General features: G+C 42.8%; 1 protein-coding gene across 2 annotated transcripts; it reads left to right on the top strand.

Moving 5' to 3' along the window:
- Nucleotides 1–2: 2 nt before the first annotated feature.
- TSG101 (tumor susceptibility 101) lies at nucleotides 3–13,907 on the top strand. 2 transcript variants are annotated; one of them, XM_054171979.1, is made up of 10 exons: nucleotides 3–142; nucleotides 4,415–4,499; nucleotides 6,348–6,413; nucleotides 7,036–7,199; nucleotides 7,654–7,780; nucleotides 8,803–8,869; nucleotides 10,463–10,557; nucleotides 11,347–11,549; nucleotides 12,192–12,431; nucleotides 13,565–13,907. In XM_054171979.1, exons 1-10 carry the CDS (start codon nucleotides 101–103, stop codon nucleotides 13,652–13,654), a joined length of 1,179 nt encoding a protein of 392 aa, XP_054027954.1. In that variant the 5' UTR covers nucleotides 3–100; the 3' UTR covers nucleotides 13,655–13,907. The 2 variants fall into 2 exon arrangements, with proteins under 2 accessions (XP_054027954.1, XP_054027955.1); XM_054171980.1 differs by having other exon boundaries at nucleotides 4–142; nucleotides 10,466–10,557; nucleotides 13,565–13,906.
- Nucleotides 13,908–16,162: the final 2,255 nt, after the last annotated feature.

Raw genomic sequence — 16,162 nt, 5'->3', positions numbered from 1 at the left:
CACGCAGCCGCTTCCTGTTTTTATGTAGGGGCGGGGAGAAGCGGCCGGGCCGGACTGGTGTGTGGCAGCGGCACCGGGAGCGGAGGAGGGGCCGGCTGCCATGGCGGTCTCCGAGAGCCAGCTCAAGAAGATGCTCACCAAGGTAGCGGCGCGGTCGGGGACCCCCAGAGCCCCTTCTCCCCGCTGGCCTGCCTTGGGTGGCTGCGGGCCGCCTCTGTTCTCCGTCTTGCCTGGCGCATCGGGCGCGCCGCCCTCTCCGGCGGCCGCTGGGCCGAGGCGGTGGCAGTCTCAGCTGGGTGGGGGGCAGCGGGGTCCTGCCCACGGCTTGGGGCCGAAGCGCCTGGCGTGGGCCGGGGATGGAGCGCGGCCCTGTGCCTCCTTCAGCCGAGGCGCTGGTCCCCGGGAGCGGTCGGCTTCCTTTCCTCCCTCACAGACGGTCATGGACATTCGCCGGCCTGCGGCTTTCTTCGGGACCGGCAGCTTACGGGGAGCTCAAGGGGTTAGGGATGTCGGCCAGGCAAAGCAGTGGTAGAAAGACTGTGTCCGGTCACCTGGAGACTGTAAATTGAGTTAGTTTGTAAAGGGAAGTATGCTTTGTAAAGGGCTGTATAGTGTATCAGAGCCTAAAATACGTCAGTCTCTGTACCGCTACGAAAGTTTAGCTGTGGGTTGGGGTATTGCCAAGTAAAAGCTGAATAGAAACCATTTGCTTAGCTGAGGTGGTCGTGCGTCGAAGTGAATCAGAGCTGCGGTGTGGATTGGGTTGTATAGCGTCATTTGAATTTAAATGAAGGTGGAGGGCGGGTTCAACTTCGTTGACTAGGACGAGGGTGGGATTTTCATGACCCTTCTTTAAGGAAACAAGAAAATCTCTTTAAAGGTAAATCATTAATCACCGAATCATAGAGAGCCATGCGTAGCTGTGCCGCTCTTAAGCTGAAAACTGGGCTTTGTCCAGCGCCTTGAAGCGAAACCCCCTGAGGCTGAATACGTAGGGGGAGTTATGGCTTAAGGTTGGGTGGTGATGTTAGTTTTAATAACGCAGTCATTGTATTTGCACAATTCTAAAATGAAATGTGATAGGCAAGGATCTGATCAAAACTGAAGAAGTCTTACTAAAGGGTCTTTAACCTGCATGGAATCCTAAGCAAATTGCTTTGGCAGCTTGAAAATGAGGGCTGACACACTGATTGTGTGTACATCCATTTTCCCTAAATGATTCATTGCCATGCTACAGAAGAAACAGAATTAACGGTAGTCCTGTATGCTCTTTCCCCACACTGTCCCATTTTATACTGCTGTCTGATTTTGTGTAGGCAAGCTCCAATTGTGTAGGCAGTGTACTTAGTGGCTGATGAGTATGAAATTGCCTTTTCACTACTGTGTTTATCTTTTTTTTTTTTTTTTCTTCTTCAAATATAGTTGCACTTTCTGGTCTACAAAGGGAAGCTGTTGTGATGCTTCCCATGTTGAATAGTTAGAGTTAAACCCTAGTTGGAATGAACATAGGCACTTCATGTAACTTGCATACCTGCTGAGTGATCTTGAAAAGCTTCATCTCCCTGTGATCTGTTTCCTGATATGTAAAGTGAGGAGGATGCATGTGCCAGCTGAGAATGGAGGAGGAGAAAACAGTTTAGGAACTAAGAATTCAGTTGAATCAGCTTCACCTTTGTAGAGATGACTAGGATCTTGTCTTTCCTGAGGATCTTGTCTTTTCCTAGGAGATGCTTTTTCCTGGGAATGCTCACCTACTTGCTGTGTGAATACAAGAGAAGATTACCTTGTCATGTTCTAGTATTCCTGAGAGTGAAAAAACAGGAGTAAGCACAAGAGAGTACACTCTGTGCTTTAAACAATGAAACAATCTAGAAAAGCCATTATTCTCACTGGGAGAAACTGCTTTGTACTTCAGTTTAATACACAGAACTTTGGTGTTGTGTGCTTAACTGGGTCTGAGTACTGAAATTGATAGTGAATAGAATAAACCAGGTTGGAAAAGACCTTTGAGATCACCAAGTCCAACCTATCACCCAACACCATCTCATCAACTAAATCATGGCACCAAGCACCCCATCCAGTCTCTTCCTAAACACCTCCAGTGATGGTGACTCCACCACCTCCCTGGGCAGCACATCCCAATGGCCAATCACTCTTTCTGGGAAGAACTTCTTCCTGACATCCAGCCTGAACCTCCCCTGGTGCAGCTTGAGACTGTGTCCTCTTGTTCTGGTGCTGGTTGCCTAGGAGAAGAGACCAACCCCCACCTGGCTGTAACCTCCCTTCAGGTAGTTGTAGCGAGCACGAAGGTCTCCCCTGAGCCTCCTCTTCTCCAGGCTAAGCAACCCCAGCTCCCTCAGCCTCTCTGATGCAGCACTTCATTTTGCTTGTAGCAGTAGCTGGAATGTTACAAGCTTACCTCTACTAAATAACTCTTCAGCACCGAGTGTGAAAACTAATTGCAGCAGCACTCCTTTTCTTAGTTTCAAGAGAAGTAGGAATTCATTTATTAAAAAATAAAAAATTCAGCTGGGCCTAATTTCTAAAAGCCCCCTGGATAATCAGATCTGGATTTTAGCAGCCCTGTGAACCACTGTGTACCAGTCTTGCAGGATGTCTGCTGGGCAGGCCAGCCTTGTTTTACCTATTCCTTGACTAAACTGACTCGAGACTCTCGTGCCAAAAGTGGAGTTAAATCCTGACCCTGAACCCATGTGCCTGTTAGGAGCTTCTGTTGTGGAAGCCATTTCTGGGTTTGATAGTGATTATGCCAGTCTCCCTGAGCCCATAGCCTGCACCATAAGGTGCACTCCTATAAAAAGACCCCCTTTTTTCAAAGCAGCTGGTGACGTGCTCTCACTTGTACTGTAGTAACACATTTGGTGGTGTGGGTATGTGCTGCCAGTCTGTGGCTGGCCTAACCAAAGCTTCTCAGACCTCTGTCTCCCTGCTCTACAGTGCCTGCCACGTTTCTCGCTTCTGCTAGGTGGTGTGGAAAAATGTACTCAAATGTTAGCAAAGTTGTCTCTCCTCTGTTACGTCCCCCTGCATGCTCCCAGTCTTGCACCCACTTTCCAGAAGGGGCTGAGATGTTTTGCTGCAGCCTTCCATCACAGTAGCATCCTAGGGCTGCCCTGGCCCACTCACTGATTGACCTCTACACGGGTGCCTCCCTGCACATGCATCCCTGCTACAGGGGTTGTTTGCTTTCCCACAGAGCAGTGTTTTGCAGACTGGCTGTATGGCTGCTTTACCTTGGTCATTTCAGGAAGATAAGTCACAGCATCCCCCAAAGCACAAGTGCTTTTTTGTAGACTAAGGTGGTGTTTTGGGAAGGGGCATCACATAATCACCTCTGCTCATTAACTGAGAGTTACCATGCCCAGGAGTAGCATCCATGTCAATCTCTGTAGAGAATAGGAAGAAGAGTTAGTTTCTAAAGCTCACAACTCATGAGTGTTTGTCCTAGTAAAAGTGACCTTTAGCTGTGGCACCACACTTTGCTCTTGGGTAATGCCTGAATTAATTTGTCTAGATGATGTTGGGCATCAGCCATTTCATTGTGTTGGGCCCTTTGTCTTGGTTGAACAAGAGGATGCTCCCTGTGTTCCCTAAGAGATCTGAAGATTGTAAATGGCTTTTACATTTTATGATAATAAAAGCATTGCAAAGGGCCAACATTGTTAGCTTTTCTTTTGAGTGGTAGTTACCAGGAGGAATGGCCAGAAGGCTAAAGAGTTTCACCATATGGTAAACCAGCTTAGTGTTGCCCAGGAACATCTCCTTTGTTGCCTGTGAACTGTAATTCTGAGACTGTTAAATTCTGTAGTGCTGTATCTGTAGTTTATAGGTTTGTGCTATGAGTTACTCCCTGCCCCCGGTAAAGGGAAGGGGATGAAACCAATATTATCCCTGATAGAATATTCTACCTTGTAATGTCTGCTTCTGGTTGCTTAATTACATGAAAACACTCATCAGTGATTGTCAAATACTGTGATACTTTGGAAGGTGCTGTGAAAGATATCTGTGAGGTTCAGATGCTAGACAGCTGTGTTATCAGGCATGTTCAGAATTTCACTGGTGCTTGTTTGGAGGTGTGGGGTTTTAGAAGTCCACATACCTCTCTCAGATACTATTGGTTGTGGTAGAACATGAATGAAAATGCAGTAGCTTTCCCCAGATCACTTGATATAGGGACCCTAAAAGCATCTTAACAGCTTATTAAAGTCTGGTAAGTTTTATATAGGCAGTGTTCAGTTAAGAAATACATTCTTATTCCAAAATAACAGTGGAGAAGAAGGCTCATATCTCAGTGTGAACTCTCATAAATGGAATCTGTTGGGTAAAAGCAAACAAAATGAAATTACACTGGCAATTTAGTGTCTAAAGTAACTGTTTCTCTTTTCTTTTCCAGTACAAGTATAGAGACCTAACTGTACAGGAGACAACCAGTGTTATCACTCAGTACAAGGACCTCAAACCTGTCATGGATTCATATGGTTAGTCTGGGCATGGGAAAATCTGTTACTGAATTGCTGATAGTTTAGATGTATTTAGTAGGTTTTGTGGGGCAAAAGGTGAATAAAACTAGAAAACAATTTGAGCTTCTCTTCTTGCTCTTTAATACTTCCTTAGAAACACAGTTGCTTTCTAAAAATAAGCTTTCTATACTATTGAGTGATGTGCTGAAAAACATGGTGCTTTTTGCAGCTTAACTTCTAGTTTGTTGCTCAGTGATGTCACGTTAGTTGGTGTGCTGAGACTGCTGGTGTCTTACAGGTTCAGCTTTGCTGTCATGCAAAGGTTTTTTGTTGTAGAGTTCTCTTTGGAAAGAGCTGTAAATCATTGAACAAGTCATTTAAGGTAATTGTGGCAGTCCTTAAGAGTATGAAGGAAACAGGTGTCTATAAAATTGGGATGAGGGGATTCATAATGTAGATGAGTCATGACAGTCACTGTTAGCTGTTTTAAAGACTCTGAGTAAATTTGAGTGCTTTAAACAAAGATGATACCTAGGGTCAGCTCCAGGGCCTGAGGGCATGGTTTCACAAGACACAGTGAACCAGCATAGCTGCTAAGGTCATCCTCCTGACCACCTCTTTCAACCTGTGGGATTCATCTGTGAGCTAATTTAACTTACTAATACATCATCAGAGGTTTTATAGTCTTCTGCTTTCTAGGTCTGGATTGAGAAGCATTAAGAAGGTACACAAACAGGTAGAAAAACTAGTTTCAACTTGAGTAGCTGCAAGTCAGAAGCTGTGACAGAACTGAAAATGGATGCAGTGACTGGAGAAATCAAAAAGCATAGCAAAAGGACTGTGGCTGGAGTAGTGTGTACACAAATCTGTGTAATGATAGGGATCAGAATCCCAGATAGCTCTGAGCTGCAGCCAGAAGCCTATTTTGTGTGTTACCTAACTCTTACTAAGCTGCTGGGGAAAGGCTGAGCATAGAACCACTTACAGATAATTGATGTTATTTGGAGCAGTAAAAGGAGCAACAAGGAAATGGTTACATTGCTGCTGAGATGGTTTTCAGGTTAATATTCATAATGAAGTATAGACCCCCATTTAAGTCCCAGCATGTTCTGCCTGCCTTTGCAGAACAAAAAGAGTTGTACATGATAAGCTACCTTTGAAGCATGGCTAGCAACTTGCAGGTGAAGTCAGGGAAGTGAAAGCCTTGTTAGCAGAGGTGGATTTACTGAGCCAAGGATATAATCTGTTGGATTGAAAGTATGAGAAAATTGAATTCAGCAGCTCAGTAAACTGAGGATAGGGTTCCTGTGCAGGTTGTGAACTAAGACTGAGATCTGGCACTTCTTCCTCTTCAGTCTGGTGCTGTGTGGTTAAACTACCTTTAGTGATGCTGTCAGAAAAACTACCTTTAGTGATGCTGTCAGAAATTCCTGTGGCCCAGTAATTTCCAGTATTCTCACTGACATATTTGTTTGAAGCAAGCATAGGGAATTCTTTGTAATCCTGAAGTGACAGTTGTGTTTTAAATAAGTTTGAGTTAACCTTTGCAGCCATTTGTGTGATGTGCACTTTGTGTGATTCCACCATGGTTTACTTTGTCCCTGAGTGAGGAAACAGTTTTATTTGCAGTGAAGGTGGTTTAGCACTAATTAGTCATTCCTTACTCAGAAATGTGTTATTCATAAGCAGTTACCTGACTGTGGACAGTCATTTGCTAGTCCCTAACTGTACTAAAGCAGAACATTTCAAGCTGTATTTGTCTCTGTCACTTCTGAAAACTCACACTAATGCTTAGGTGGGGAATGACCTGAGCAGAGATGAATGTGGCAGATGTTTGCTTTAAAGATGCTGTTTGTTCCCTTCCAGTGTTTAATGATGGCTCATCAAGGGAGCTGATGAGCCTCAGTGGAACCATTCCTGTGCCTTACAGAGGTATGCAATTGTTATTGTGATCACCAGCAGCATTATTGTCCCAAATTACATGAAAAGCTCTTTAGATTTGTCCTAGCTCAACTTCACTGCTTCTGTGATCACTGTTTTCCTGAAATCCTGCACTTGTCAAAAGTATAATGTTTTAAAGAAATTCTTTGCTATTTTGCTGCTGGATAAAAGTTTAATGTTGAGTTTTGCTGCTTCAGTGTTGTACAGCTCTGCACAATGGTGATTATGGATCCAAGTGAAATTGTTCTGAGGAATGTTGAGTTCCTGGCCATAGTGGTGAGACACTGGAACAGGTTGACCAGGGAGGTGGTGGAAGCCTCATCCCTGGAGGTTTTTAAGGCCAGGCTGGTTGTAGCTTTGGGCAGCCTGATCTAGAATGAGGGGTCCCTGCCCGTGGTAGGGGGGTTGGAGCTAGGTGATCCTTGCAGTCCCTTCCAATCCTAACAATTCTGTGATTCTGTAACTATGAGCACTTTAGGTGTTGCTAGTAGATTTTTGGCTTCAGCTTCTAACTCTGTGCAGTTGAATTTATTTGGTTTATGAGTTTCTCATCAATCTGGATGCAAGAGGATAGTGGAATAACTCTTAAAATCTTTGCAAATGTCTTTTCTAGGTAACACATACAACATCCCAATCTGCTTGTGGCTGCTGGACACATACCCTTTCAACCCCCCAATCTGTTTTGTGAAACCCACGAGCTCTATGACAATAAAGACTGGGAAGCATGTTGATGCAAATGGAAAGATCTATCTTCCTTATCTGCATGAGTGGAAATATGTAAGTATAGGGAACTTGAAATTCTCAGATTGCTGAAGCTTTATGCTGTATGAACTTTAAATGTCTGAAAACTTAATGACCTGTACTTTTTTCCTGTTGGAGAGTGGGTTTAAGGATTTTAAACATTACTGTAATTCATCATTGCACAGTCACCTTCAGTCATTTATTGCCTTACACTTGCTACAGATCCATGTGCTGCCCTATTAATTCTGAGTGTAAATGCTGGTGCAGCTGTATTTTGCTCTACTGTTTTGAATAGCAGCTGGCTGCCTTTGGTGTGTGTAAAGAAATCCAGAAAGGAAGTTCAATATACACATTTGTTTGTTTGTTTAAACCTCAGAAATAACAGGCTGGGTTTTGAGAACTGATGGAATGGCATCACTTTGTTATTGCAGCCTGTGAAACTCTTCTGTGGCAAAATCACCCATCTTTTGATTTTTGCTTACCCTCACAGCCCCAGTCAGACTTGCTGGAGCTGATCCAGGTGATGATTGTTGTGTTTGCTGAGGAGCCTCCGGTCTTTTCTCGGCCCACTGCTTCATCAGGCTACTCACCATACCAGGCTACAGGTCCACCAACTAGTAAGTGGTCATGGCTTCTAATTTCCACAGTTGCTCATAATAATATCCTAAAGTGATTGTTGCTTCATGTAGTTTGTCAACAAATGATGCATTCTACTCTAGAATGACTTCCTATATTGCTGGCTCAGGAATCCACCTGTGCTGTACTTCATCCTTGTGAACTCTTGTTGGAAGAATGTGGGGTTTTGGCTTCTGGCAGGGAGGGGAAAAATTCCATTTGTATTTCAAAACAAAACAGGCAGCTTTCCCCAGGTCCCTCAGAACAACCAGTGACTTATTAGAGCTATCCTGAAAAAAGAAAAGATTATTCAGATAACTGTATTTCAAAACAAAACAAAGCACACAAACAGCTTTCCCTAGGTCCTTCAGAACAACCAGTGACTTTTCAGAGCTACCCTGAAAAAAAAGATGATGATTATGCAGATAACTGTTTGTTTATCTCTTTAATTCTCAAGACTTCTAAAATATTTTATTTATTTAGACCTCTGGTGGCATTCTTTTTTTAAAGACTGGAATAGATGGTAGGGGGGAAAGGGGAAGTGAGAAACAGAAAATCCCAGGAATACAGTGCTGGGTTTCATTGCAATGCAGCTTTAATCAGATCATAGTGTTCCATCTGAGAAGGTGGAGTACTGTTCATTAGTCAAAAATGGTTTCTGCTGGAAATTGTGAAGTCTTGGTTTCTTAACACATGAGAAACAGGATAGAAAACATAAATGGGACCATTAGGGATAGCTGGCTGAAGGTAAACATTTGGGACTTTTTAGCTTGTCCAGCTCTAGCCTACCTGTAAGAGCACGAGGTGATCTGCTTTTCTGATGTTCCAAGAACACTGGGTGTCAGTACAGGTACAGTTTTAGTAGAGACTATGGCCTGCATTGTATATTTTAGAATAGAATAGACCACACCAGGTTGGAAGAGACCTTTTGAAAAGCATCTTAATGCAGTTTACTATATATGTGATCTTAATAGATATGAAACTTCTGGAAAGTAAAACCAGGCAAAATGATTCTTTTGTTTAGGTTCCTATGTGCCAGGCATTGCAGGTGGAATACCAGCCTATCCAGCAGGAAGCACTCCAAACCCAAGGTAAGAACCCCTCTAAACCATCCTCATTTATAGAAGAGAGTTTCAGTGAAGAGTATCCACTCTTAGTCACATTTTCTTATGGTAGATTTGTTGTGTAATTGCTGTGTCAGCAGGGGTTGTGAAAGTGAGGACTGAATTCTTGTGAACAGCCAAAGAGAATTAGGGAAAGGTTTAGCTCGGTGTTGCCTGCTTCACATACAATGTACTTGGGTGATAAACATGCTTTGCAAATTGTTGCCCAGCTGCCAGATGTTACCTTCCTTCACAGACTTGGGTTTATAAGGTTCATATGTTTACATGGGATAGAAAGAAATGTACCCTGACAGTTAAGGGGGGTTTATTAGTGTTGTTTGGGGTAATTGGCAACTCAGAGCACTGAATTGCTGGATTAATACAACCCTTGACTCCAGCATAAATGTGGACTTCATTCAGAGCACCCTAAGAGAATTTAAAGGGCACAAAATGGTTTTCAAAGGTTTTCATTAATACAAACCAAGACTTGTTCTTTAAGTACATCATGTAATAGTTGAGAATAAAGCTATTCCAGAAGACTTGTAGTTCTGTTTTAGCAAACAGCCAGATGCTGATTGCTGCCTCCTAGTGGGTACCTACATTTTTTCACATCATAGTAAATCCCTTTTTGTTGTGAATATGCTTATGTCCTGATTTTGTGGGGAGCATTTGAGGAGTTGCTGTAATATAGAGCATTTTTAATTAAATAATAATAATCATTATCTTCATCATCCACATTTTAAGCTCCTGTAAGCATTAGGAAGGCAGAATGTTACATTTTAGGAAGGCAACAGATACAAACTAGAACATGGAAGATTCCACCTCAAGCTGAGGAAAAAATTCTTTACAATGAGGGTGATGGAGCACTGGAACAGGCTGCCCAGAGAGGCTGTGGAGTCTCTTTCTCTAGAGATTCTCAGGACCCATCTGGACACATTCCTGTGTGACCTGCCCTAGATGATCCTGCTTTGACAGGGAGGTTGGACTCGGTGATCTTCAGAAGTCCCTTCCAACCCCTGCCATTCTATGATTCTCAGTGACAAATAGGGGTTTGATAAGTTCTTAGGGCATTTCTTTTTTCTTCCTAAATATCTTTATTTCAAGTGCTCTTAATGCTTGTACACAAATAACCAGCCAAAGAACTTTTTATGCAATCACTTATGAATGAGCAGAAAGGTTTTAAGAACTAAGTCTGCAGTTCTCTGGAGAGTCACTGATTGTACTACTTTGATATTTTGCCTGTTCTCCTGGACCATTTGGTTTGCTTATAGCCATAATTAATACTTAGCTGCATGCAGATGCTTGTAAGTCATAGCAAATGTATCTGCTATGCAGACTGTCCTGTTATGTTGTCTCACAGTAGTTCCAAGTTAGCAGTTTTGCTTTCCTTCATCCTTCAGAGCAGGGCTAAGAAGTTCTGAAGGAATTTCATCTTGCAGCCCTATTTGGCACATTTTTAGGCTTACCTAAAGCAGTTCAGCAGTCATCCTGTTAACTGTTCTTATCTTCTCAAAGTCAATGTACCTGGATGGTGTTTTACAAACAGTTACATAACGTTGGTGTATCTTTTCTTTGTCAAAGCAGCTTCCCAAACTATCCTTACCCGGGTGGTGTTCCATTTCCAGCAACAACCAGCGTTCAGTACTACCCTTCTCAGCCCCCTGTGACTACTGTTGGTGAGTAGCAAAGCAGCCTAAGTTTTACACAATAGCTGGTTTTTCAAACAGTCCTTTTTCTGTTCAATCACCTGCCATTAATTACCTTTCTGATGCAGCTGGTTTGATGACTCTGTAAGGTCACTTCTGAAACCAGACTCTGCCTAGTAAAGGTTAAGGGTTTCAGTGCTCTGTGTATTCAATCACTATGTGCCATAAAATCTTCCCCAAGCTGGGCTAATTATAGAAGTGGCAGAAAATGCTAGGGGTTCATGCTCTGTAAGAAGATACATTAAATCTGTCTGAGCTGTATTTATATGTGCCTTCCTATCTGTTGGCACGTCTGTGTAAACCTGCATTGTTAAGTGTACTCTGATTTGATTTGATTTTTCTCAGTCCTACTTTGCCATTAAAGTGATCCTTGTATAAAACCTCCCAGAGTGAGGGATATTGGGGTGGGAGCAATGCAGAACTGATGGATGATTCTGGCTTATTGTTAGGGAATAGTTAATTTTGTAAAGTAAGCAATGACTGAAATCATGACACTGCTGTTCTTGAAGTGAAATCAGACCTCTTTTGCTTTGATTTGGAACAGGTATATTTACAATTGTTTGCCTTAATCAGGATGTCCTAACCAGTGAATAAAATGCTTGTCCCTTGTTGTCTCTTCACTGCTGCTGAAAACTATGATGGGGAACAATCTATTTTGCCATCTTGTATTGCTGAAGTACTCTTTGGTGTCAAGCTGGCTTTACACTGAAGCCAGTGCAGGAGAGATTTCATTTTCTGCTTGTGAATTTTCTTGTGCAGGGCCCAGCAGAGATGGAACTATCAGTGAGGATACCATTCGAGCATCTCTTATCTCAGCAGTCAGTGATAAGCTGAGATGGAGGATGAAAGAAGAAATGGATCGTGCCCAAGCTGAGCTCAACGCCTTGAAGCGGACAGAAGAGGACCTGAAGAAAGGGCACCAGAAACTGGAAGAGATGGTAACTCGTTTGGACCAAGAAGTGGTAAGCTGAGATGAAACACTGCTCTGGATCTGAATGTTCCTAGTAGTGAACAGAAGCATGCAAGTAATTATGAAGCATAATGGGAATGCTAAAGAGGAGGCTCACAGGAGACCTTATTGCTCTCTACAACTACCTGAAGGGAGGTTGGAGCCACGTGGGGGTTGGTCTCTTCTCCCAGGCAACGAGCACCAGAACAAGAGGACACAGTCTCAAACAGTGCCAGGGGAAATTTAGGCTTGAGGTGAGGAGAAAGTTCTTCACAGAGAGACTGGTTGGCCAATGGAATGTGCTGCCCAGGGAGGTAGTGGAGTCATTCTCCCTGGAGGTGTTCAAGAGGGGTTTGGATGTGGCACTTGATGCCATGGTTTAGTAGTCAGGAGGTGTTGGGTGACAGGTTGGACTTGATGATCTCTCAGGTCTTTTTCAACCTTATTGATTCCATGATTCTATGAGATATATATTCTCTTTCCCAGTTGAGGGGCATGTGTTCAGACACAGCAGTGACCATAAGATGCATTGTGCTGCATGTGTCTTACAGGTGTCATTGCTAGTAGTAGAGGAACAGTATTCCACTGTTGCCCCATCCTCCTTATGAAAGATGTCAGTGGTGACCTTAGAAGTAAACATCTTCATTGTTTTTAGGCTGAAGTTGACAAGAACATTGAACTTCTCAAGAAGAAGGATGAGGAGCTCAGTTCTGCCTTAGAGAAAATGGAAAACCAGTCAGAAAATAATGACATAGATGAAGTTATTATTCCTACAGCACCACTTTACAAGCAGATCCTGAACTTATATGCAGAGGAAAATGCAATTGAAGACACCATCTTCTATCTTGGAGAAGCACTGAGACGTGGAGTGATAGATCTAGATGTCTTTTTGAAGGTAGGTTTCTTGGGATATTTGTACTTTGTTCATTTTAAATGTGTTCAGGGACTTTGAACTCTTTTGTTCAGCTTATTAATGTTAGTGATCAGCTCACTGAAGAACATGAATAGTTATATGATGAATGTAAGTTTCAAAAAAGGAATTGCAGGATTAAGATAAAAGACCAATTGGAAAAGCAGCATGGAGACAAAGTCATTTATCATCAGCTTTCCATTGGGCTTGCATGCTGATTTCAGGAGAGACTAACTGTAAGGGTGATTGGAATATTGAGACAGCCTGTGGAAGCCTCTGCTGAGGCAGCCAATGGAGTGTTAGAATCATAAGGGGGTAGCAGGGAAAACCAGCTGGTTTGGGGTCTCTAGCAGAGATCTTAGATAATTTGTTCCCTTTCTTTGCTGTCCTTAATACCTGAAAGTTTTCATGTCTGATCTAATCCCCTTCCATTTGGACTTCTGTGCGTGGTGATGGCACATGAAATAAAAACCAGACTTAAAACCAAGTTACTTGGAAAAGATTAAAAACCTTTTTTTTTTTTTTTACATGGAATAGAAGTATTCATTTGTATGTCAGGGTGATGTTGTCACTGTGCAGAAGTGTTCATAGTCTGTACTGGGGCCACTGGGTAACATGGGTCCTTCCTTTTTCTAACAGTTGAGCTTTTGCCCAGGTTGCCACCTAAGCTTTGCTTTAAACATCCAGTGTACAGCGCACTACAGAGAAGCTTTTAACTTCCTTCTTGCATAGCCTGCTAGTTCTGTTTATCTACTGTTACAAGCATTGTGCTGTGCCTGATGGGAAATGCATCAGTCTGGCTTCACCTTACAGTATATGTTCCTTCTTTGAGAGTTATGTGCAGAGTTAATACCTAAAATCACCCAAAAAATACACCATAGTCATTGCATCTGCAAGTCATTTTAAGCCAAGAAATTATCATTTAGTCTCTTCCAACCTGGTTTAGTCTATGTATGTATGTATGTATTGTGTTCTAATGTGTTTAGTGTTTCCAGAAAACTTAACATCCTGTTTGGGTCATGGAAGGTGTTATGCTTTGAGAATGTGTATGGCAATGTAGTTACAATGGTATCAAACCCTTGCCAAGAGCCAGCTCTCCTTATTCTTTCCTCCTGCAGCACGTACGTCTTCTGTCTCGCAAGCAGTTCCAGCTGAGGGCGTTAATGCAGAAAGCCAGGAAGACTGCTGGACTCAGTGATCTCTACTAAACTCTCAGACTTCAGTGGGGAAGTTTAGATTTCCTTGTGAAGCAGCCATTCTCTTGGTATTTCTCTTAATCAGTAGGTGCCCAGAATAAGTTATTACATCATTCAAGTGTAAGATATTTTGAATCAATAATATATTTTCTTTTTGGTAAAGACTAGCTTTTATTAATGCACTTTCTAACTCCTGTAATCTTTGTGCTGGTGGACTTATGCTGAATAAAACTTGTTGCATATTTTCTTCCTCTACAGACCTGTGTTACATTGTGCTTTCTTTACAAGCAGGCCTGGCTTATGCAGTGTCTGCTTAGCCATACCTGGTTGCACATCCTGCCAGGCAGCAAACACTTCACACCAGAATGCCAGAGGAAGGATGGGTTCTGGCTCTGTTAGCTAGGACAGAGCTATAGTGACAGGACCTGGTGGTTAAACATTCTGTCTGCAAAAGAGGGTATGTTGTACAGGGCATCTCCCAGCTTGGAGTGCTGCAGGGATTCTTGGTGCTGCTCATGTTATCTCTCAGCAGCATGCTGCTATCTTCCTCTATTTACAGGCTGCCTCAGCAAAGCTAGCTTGAAAACTGAAGTTTCATGGTCAGTGCAGTATTCAGCTTGGCTCAAAACCAAGTGCTTGTCCTATGGCTATTCCTGTTACCATTGGAGCTGGAGAGGTTGGAATTCATATTAAGCTGGGTGAGACTTCATGTAGTAAAAATTGCAAGTCCTGTGAATCATTTGGAAAGCTTAGAAAATGACTTCATACCATCAAACATGACTACTCTGTCACTATTGCTATGTGCTCTTTCCAGGTGCTATTTTGGTCTCATGGATGCAGGAGAAAGCAGTAGAGTATCACAGTAACACTAAGGTTGGACAAGACCTCAAAGATCATCAAGTCCAACCTGTCACCACAGACCTCATGACTAGACCATGGCACCAAGTGCCACGTCCAATCCCCCCTTGAACACCTCCAGGGACAGTGACTCCACCACCTCCCTGGGCAGCACATTCCAATGATGAACGACTCACTCGATGAAGAACTTTCTCCTCACCTTGAGCCTAAACTTCCCCTGGTGCAGCTTGAGACTGTGTCCCCTTGTTCTGGTGCTGGTTGCCTGGGAGAAGAGACCAACCCCTTCCTGGCTACAACCACCTTTCAGGTAGCTGTAGAGAGCAATGAGGTCACCCCTGAGCCTCCTCCAGGCTAAACAATCCCAGCTCCCGGTAGCTACACCCTTTCCTTTATTACTGATGTTTCTTCATGAGCACTTTAAGCTTACAGCAGTATCACAGTATCACCAAGGTTGGAAGAGACCTCAAAGATCTCAAAATTGCTTTATTTTGAGAAGTATCACCAGCTGCAGTCCATATTAAATATCTACCCATGTCTTAATCAGGTGCTGTGTTTGCATTCTGAAGCTGCATGCTCTGTCCTAATGCTAGGAAAAGAATAAGGCCTTTCCGTCTTCATTGTAATGAGGTGTAGTGTTTCAAAGTATTAATGGCACAATTAATTTTCCTTATCACAGAAATGTTAGGGGTTGGAAAGGACCTCAAAAGATCTAGTCCAACCCCCCTGCCAATTTTACTATTGGCTTTGAGGAGTAACTTTTGTCATTGTTTCTCTCTATAGCTGCTCTTCCAGGGAAGATGCTTTTTTGTGACTTATTATAGATGCCCAATAGTTTGTATGGACACATTTCTTCCTTGGTGAGTTTGTGGACAGGTAAAGATGCTGCTTCCTCTGTTGCACTCTTTCTCCACTCCCCTAACACAGGCATTTGAGCCTGTTTCTTTGCATTAAGATGGGACTCAAGTTTAAGTTCTGAGTATTTAAATACCTCTGTTACTGTTTTTCCATTCCTATTTGGAGACTCCTGAAGTTCACTACATAAACAGCAGGAGCTTATAACAGATGATTACACAGGGGAAGTTTGAGTTAGTGAAGAGAGAGTGTTGCTTGATTTGTGTGCAAGTGGAGCTGCATTTTGTTTACAAAGACTTACAAAGAAAAACAAGGAGACAAAAATAAGTTTGTGGTTTATTTGGTGTTGGTACTACAGTTGGACAGTCACTGGTTTTCAGACATGCTCAGGAGACACTTGCCACTAGGCTGATACAGTACACAAAAATAAGGTTCTCTAAAAAAAAAGTATACACAAAAATTCCAAAGCAGTGTTAGGAAAATACATTTGGACCTACCAACAGTGAAATATTTAAGCTGTTCAGCTGGCAGAGAAAGTTGGTCAATTGGCTTGACAATCCTTTAACTGCAAGAAATAGTCTTTGGTTTCACATTGTGTGATAGTTAACTGTTCTGAACCAACATGAGGAAAAGGCAAAGGGTTTCCTAGGCAGTGCTGCTTGGAGTGCTGGATTTGTCATACCACTTCACTGGACAAGACTGACTAGGTTTTATCTAGCTCTGGCTAAGAACAGGGGTGTCTGAACAGGGAGAACCTTAGAATAGTTTCCTAATGCTATCTTCAGGAAACCCATTTGTTCAGATTTGAGC

Source organism: Dryobates pubescens, chromosome 22 (assembly GCF_014839835.1).
Source record: "Dryobates pubescens isolate bDryPub1 chromosome 22, bDryPub1.pri, whole genome shotgun sequence".
NCBI classification, from domain to species: domain Eukaryota; kingdom Metazoa; phylum Chordata; class Aves; order Piciformes; family Picidae; genus Dryobates; species Dryobates pubescens.
This window is presented reverse-complemented; position numbering and strand designations above follow the sequence as displayed.

Excerpts from the sequence above, each read along its gene's own strand:
- TSG101 (XM_054171979.1), top strand. The coding sequence starts at position 101 with ATGGCGGTCTCCGAGAGCCAGCTCAAGAAGATGCTCACCAAG. Across the intron at positions 143-4,414 it reads TCAAGAAGATGCTCACCAAG|TACAAGTATAGAGACCTAAC; the intron begins GTAGCGGCGCGG and ends TTTCTTTTCCAG. Across the intron at positions 11,550-12,191 it reads CTCGTTTGGACCAAGAAGTG|GCTGAAGTTGACAAGAACAT; the intron begins GTAAGCTGAGAT and ends CATTGTTTTTAG.